At 37.6% G+C, this 6,000-nt stretch overlaps 1 protein-coding gene across 8 annotated transcripts in view; it reads right to left on the minus strand.

The window, feature by feature from the left end:
• The window catches only part of nrxn1a (neurexin 1a), a 200,157-nt gene that overhangs the window by 66,893 nt on the left and 127,264 nt on the right, over positions 1 to 6,000 (minus strand). For 6 of the 8 annotated variants that reach the window (XM_016564497.1, XM_016564498.1, XM_016564501.1 and 3 more), the window contains 3 exons: positions 5,506 to 5,679; positions 4,155 to 4,181; positions 1,413 to 1,532 (listed from right to left, as the gene is read on the minus strand). In XM_016564497.1, the coding sequence (XP_016419983.1) occupies positions 1,413 to 1,532; positions 4,155 to 4,181; positions 5,506 to 5,679 (321 nt within the window). Of the gene's footprint in view, positions 1 to 1,412; positions 1,533 to 4,154; positions 4,182 to 5,493; positions 5,680 to 6,000 lie in introns of all 8 variants that reach the window. The other 2 variants (XM_016564499.1, XM_016564496.1) reach the window with 2 other exon arrangements.

Here is a 6,000-nt window from a genome sequence, read left to right on the forward strand (position 1 = left end):
CAAGCACCAAAGGCAGCCCATATTAAATCTATAAGTTATCTTTAATTAAAAAATACGCATTTCCATATATATATATGCGATTGTCCCATAAAGCAAAGGGGAAATCATTTTATCGTATTCCTAAGGATCCCGATAGACGACTAAAATGGTTCACTGCAATAAAACATGCTAACCAACACAAAATTTGGGATTAAACGGGTAAGATTTCATGACATTTATGATGTCTACTGTACTCACAGTGATATAGCTATGCTGGCTACCTACAAGGACAGCTAGGGTCAATTACGTTAGCTAACAACACAGTTGAATTACCCCTCCAGTGACAACATAGCAGGTTGAATATTCATCAAAAAATTAGATTGCCTCCATTTGTACCCCTCCAGGCTTTTGTAGGCTTTTAAAGAGTCTCCGGAGTAACGTTAGGAGGGAAAGTTGATGAGGTAGTTGTAGATATCAGGATACTGCAGGTCAGGAAATCTATCCGTTCCTTTATTGATACACGTTAAAAGCACCACGGGGGCATTATAGGGATCTGTTATGCGTAATCTATTAAGTTTAGCTATGTACAGGTCTATGTCTTTTGAATTAAAGTACACATTGAACTCTGTTGCCTTGAAACTCATGCTGGCGCCGTTCATTTCATATTCGCTCCCGGCTGTCCCTGCCTGCCAGCATGGTGGTGTAAACAGAATGGGTCACGTGACGTCCGGAGCTCTATAGACTGTAATACTATGAATAATATGGTTGACATGATTTTTCCCGTATGCATTAAACAGGATGGCCTAGTATGTATACTGGCCACAATGATCACAAATTGTCATTAAAAATGACATTATGTGTGAAACTGCACAATTGCTTTTTAAAATGATAACTAGACTTCTCTCTCTGAATCAAACAGGTCATGTGACAACAATGTAGCATACTATTTTTAATTATTTGCTTTTCACAATGCGTACACACGCTGTTGCACAGTTTCACATGCTATTTTTAAAAATAGTGGGAGCATGTGGTGTATTCTGTGCAGTATGCAGTACACAGCATGCTAGTATTCTGTTCTGAAAATAGCTACTTTCTAAGGGTCACTGAGATTCCATTTTAATTCAATGTGACATGTCACATCTGATGCATCAGTGGAATCTCATATTTTTTGACTTCAATCCTTGTATTGTGAAGTATAGTAGGCCTATGTGGGTTTTGAATATGAATCGGTCGGTTTATTTTTCACAGTTTATATATTCAATACCATTTTCTAAAAATATAATGGTCATCAAAGTGGCTGACGTTTTTTAGAATACCATAAATAATAGCGGGGCAAGTGCTCTCATCCATTGACAAACCAATTTAGGTGGTTCTGGATCAGTGCACTGGGTTTTCCTACAGTAGCTGTAAAGAAGGAGAGGTGATAGACTCACGGTCATTGCAGAGCGGCCCTCCAAATGATGTCATGCTGCAGTCGCAACTGAACCCCTCCCACTGCTGCAGACACACGCCCTGATTGGAGCAGGAATCCTCTTGACAGGTAGTGCTGGGGCCTGAAGAGACCGATGACAGAGTAGTGTAGAGAGAGAGAAACAAACAGACAGGAAGAAAAAGAGAAGGGTATATAAATTCATAGGCCCCTTACGACATAAAAATCCACACTAGTGAAAAGCTTTTATTGCAGCAGAAACAGCCACACAGAACCGTCCCATCTGCTCACTCCCCTAGATGAAAAACCAACTACCAGTGAGGACAAAATCTTCTGTTTAACTAACTATTAATCTTTCTCAGACACTCTTTAGGGATTGGGTGAAGACAAATAGTTTATAAATATATTAAACATAGTATAAATAATATAATATATATCATTTATAAAATAAATATTCACACAAATGTATTACATTCAAATGTTACTATTGTACAAGAAACATAAACCTATAAATCTTTTCCGTTTCAGTGTGATATCATATAGCATAATGAGTGTGCTTATTTTAGCTTATATTATGTCATTATCTTATATCATTATCACCAAATAAAGTCCTGTAAAAAATATTGTAAGGTACACTCAGTCATTTTTTGTTCATGTTGTGATGGCTAATAAGACAACATACAACATTACAGTATGCACTGAGTATGTACTACATTTGATGAAAAAATTACTTCATGACTGTTAAAAGTTCAAAGTTACATTCTGTAATTATGCATATATGTAGTATGTAAGACAATCTAGACACACTATATTGGGTATGTATGACCTCAGCTTCCCCATTTATGAATATAATAGGATAGTAAAATGTCCACTGGATGCACACCTGGCATTTTTATGAATACTACATTTTCAGACATACCATTCATGACACACTGCTTTTCACATGATATATTAATAAGTAAGTTACAGTTACAGTTAGACTTACACTGACACCTGGTGGTTTAGATGTACACTTCTGCTCAAAATTTTAGGTCAGTAAGATTTTTAATGTTTTGATAGGAGTCTCTTATGCTTACCAAAGCTGCATTTATTTAATATAAAATACAATAAAAGCAGAACTACTTATATTACAAATATAAGATTATAAAAAATATTACAATTTAAAATAACGGTTTTCTATTTGAATATATTTTGAATACTGAATACATTCCTATGATGGCAAAGCTGAAGTTTTAGAGCAGCCATTACTCAGGTCTTCAGAGTCACATGATCCTTCAGAAATCATTCTAATATGCTAATTTGTAACATTTCTTAGTATTATGAAAGTTAAAAATGTGCTTAATATTGTTAATAGTATCAATACTGAAAGCATTGCTTATTAAACTGCTTAATATACATGGATTAATTTATTTATGATTCTTTGATCTAAATGTCACTACAGAAACGTGCTATTTCCAGTAAGTCATGATTAACTTATTTCACAAGTAAAAGTATATATAGGTGACCTGCTACATGTAAAATAATTAGTATATTAGCATATTGGTACTTTAAAGGTACATTTTAGTACCTTTTTAAAAGGTACGGCCCCAGTGACAGATTTTCTACCATTATTTCTAAAAGTGTAGCATTGAGTCTTTGTCTCAGGTAAGAATGATTTTTAAAAAGTACTATTTAAAACTTTTTTAACAAGGTAAAAAAAATGACTGAGTGTGCCTTTAATTGGTCTCATTACTCAAGAAGACATTAAATGTGGACAGGTGACTTGATTTTAAAGTGCAATCCAAGCATTGCACCAGTGGCTGTGTGTGTGAGACAGAGTAGCATTGGCGGTAATGCGCAGTGTATTGGCTGCAGTAATAATACAGGCCCCCGTGTGATAATAACATCTGCTCCTAGTATTGCTGAGGTGGGTTTAAAGCAGCAGCACTCCCTGGAGACTCGGGGCTGTAAGATAAATGGGGGCCGTCTGGAACAGCTCATTTTGTGCTCGGTCTACAGAAGCGAAGTGACGGGGCGACGGGCCAGGCATATTACAGCCTGCGGAAGCACTTCTGTTCTCATTTCTCTCATTACTTCAGCCGGCATGTAAAACAGGCCCCTGGCCCTCAAACGCTCCCTCCTCTCCATCACTCAGCCATTTGGCCAATCAGTCGCACATTTGGGGCTTGGCCACTTGACTTGGAAGTGAAGCGAGTCTGGCAGGAAGAAGGAGGAGGAGAGAGAGAGACGCTACTACAGCCGCCGGTACGATCTCGATGAGCTTCGTTCTTCCTGTCTCACCTGATCTGTCTGAGCGAAGCTCATTTAAAGTCTCAGGCAGAGAAACAGAGGGTTGGCTCGCTCCCCTGATGAGCTTCTCTCAAACCGAGTGTTATATATCTGAGCGGAGTAATCTGGCTTCGAGAGATTCCCTAACCGCTTGGGAAATTCCATCTAGTTTTAAGGCCCTTATCAGGGGGTAAAGGCTATAGACTATTTCCATCGCATTTTGGTGTGGAAGGAGTTGAAACCGCATGCAGTGGGTGGAGGGGGGCACTGTCAGAAGAGGGAGGGGGGGTGACACAGGACACTCTGAGACAGTTTAAGACCGGGAGGCTGTAAATACAAGGTGTGCGGACGGTGCTTGTATTTACGGTGATGGAGTTACTAGACCGGCTGCCGGGCAAAAGTGATCTACCACATCAGACGCTCACATTGGAGGGGGGGAAGTGGGGGCATCGGTTAAGACACACATATGGCTATCTACCTTGCAAGTCAGCTTTCAGCAATGCAACTTTTGTCAGCCAAAACAAAACAAAATATATAAGACGTTAGTAGAGGCACTGGAATGTCTGTGATTATAACAAATTAAGGCGTACAGAGAGAGGACATAAAGAAAGCAGACAGAGACCCAGGGAAGAAGAGAGGTGGAGTTAGAGATGACGAAAAGCCAGTAGCGTAGGTTTGGTTTGAACAGAAGGACATTTTTCAGCCATGATCGCTCCCTGTAAATGGGAGACTTTATTAAAAACAAATCCATTCATGTTTTTGAAAGAAGTCTCTTATTCTCACAGAGGCTACATTTATTTGATCCAAAATACATTAAAACAGTAATATTGTGAAATATAATAATTTAAAATAACTGTAATTTATTCCTGTCATGGCAAAGCTGAATTTGCAATCTTTAATGTCACATGATCCTTCAGAAATCATTTTAACATGCTGTTTTGGTGCTTAAGAAACATTTCATATCTTTATTGATGTTGAAAACAGTTCTACTGCTTTTTTTTTTTTTGCATAAACTTTGAAAAACATTTTTCAGGATTTTCTGATGAATAGAAAGATCAATAGAAAAGCATTTATTTGAAATCAAATTTTCTGTAACAACATTATTAATATATTAATTTCTTTAAAAAGCAAACAACTTTTGAATGGCATGTAACTTCGTAAGCTTAAACATTACGGTTTCAATATTACAATTATTTACATAATGTTACATATCTGAAACGTCACTTTAAATAGGCACAATATCACTTTTAACAAATCTCATAACTAATCTTCTACTCCCCTTTTAAATTAGTTTTCCCTTTTGGAATGATTGCACTGAATTCATTTTTAATGCATTCAATTCATCTTTTAAGGACAGAAGACAAAATGGCATATTTTTGCTAGCAGTAATCCTGTGGGCCATCCTCAGTTATGTTAGATGACTTGCTTTTATGATATCGTTATCTTTCTGAGCTTCAATGAAAAAAGGATTACTGTTAACTATTTTTCATTAATTAATATAACTACTAAAAGCTACTGGCAGTAACCAGTCTCTTTCCTCTTTAACTTCATCATAGTTACAGATTGGAAAAAACACAAGATCTCTTAAAAATTAAAGGAACATGTCCCTATCGTTCACCCCTAATCTACACTCCTGTTGCCAACAGAGAAGCCTGAAACGGGTTAAAAATGGCCCAGCATGAAGAAAACACAGAACAGATGAAGAGAACAAGAAGCAGAAAGGATGAACAAGTGCATGAGAGGAGACAAGGATTGGAGATTGCAGTCATCAAGTGAAGGACCTTGCTAAGCCGAGCTGGTGTATGTTTCATTCATACCGTTTTCCTCACCTTCGCATCCTCTCTCCACCTGGCCGGCGTTGGACAGTGCGTCTGACAGCAGGTCTGGCAAACGGCCGTTCAGGTCGACAGATGCCAAGCAGCCCTGGAAGCCCTCTTTAGAATGCACCAGCTTTGGCAAGTCCTTATACATCTCTTTGGCCACACCTCCCACATACAAATCACCTGTAGAGACAGGAAATATTATGCTCTGACTGACAATGTCTTTTCAAGTCAACTATCAAGGGAGCATGTTATGTAAATTGCCATAGAAAAGACACACCACTGCCCCCTGCTGGTTCACATGTTTGTTGCAATACACAACAATGTGAGGTAAAGAATGCATACAGGCTACATTTAGAAGTTTGGGGTCAACATGTTTTTTTTTTAAAGGAAATAATTTATTTTATTCAGCAAATATGCATTAAATTGATCAAATCTGACAGTAAAGACATTTACAATGTTACAAATGACTTAGATTTCAAATAAATACTGTCCTTTTAAATA

The sequence above is a fragment of the Sinocyclocheilus rhinocerous genome, unplaced genomic scaffold (genome assembly GCF_001515625.1).
Source record: "Sinocyclocheilus rhinocerous isolate Xijiao unplaced genomic scaffold, SAMN03320098_v1.1 scaffold650, whole genome shotgun sequence".
NCBI lineage: Eukaryota > Metazoa > Chordata > Actinopteri > Cypriniformes > Cyprinidae > Sinocyclocheilus > Sinocyclocheilus rhinocerous.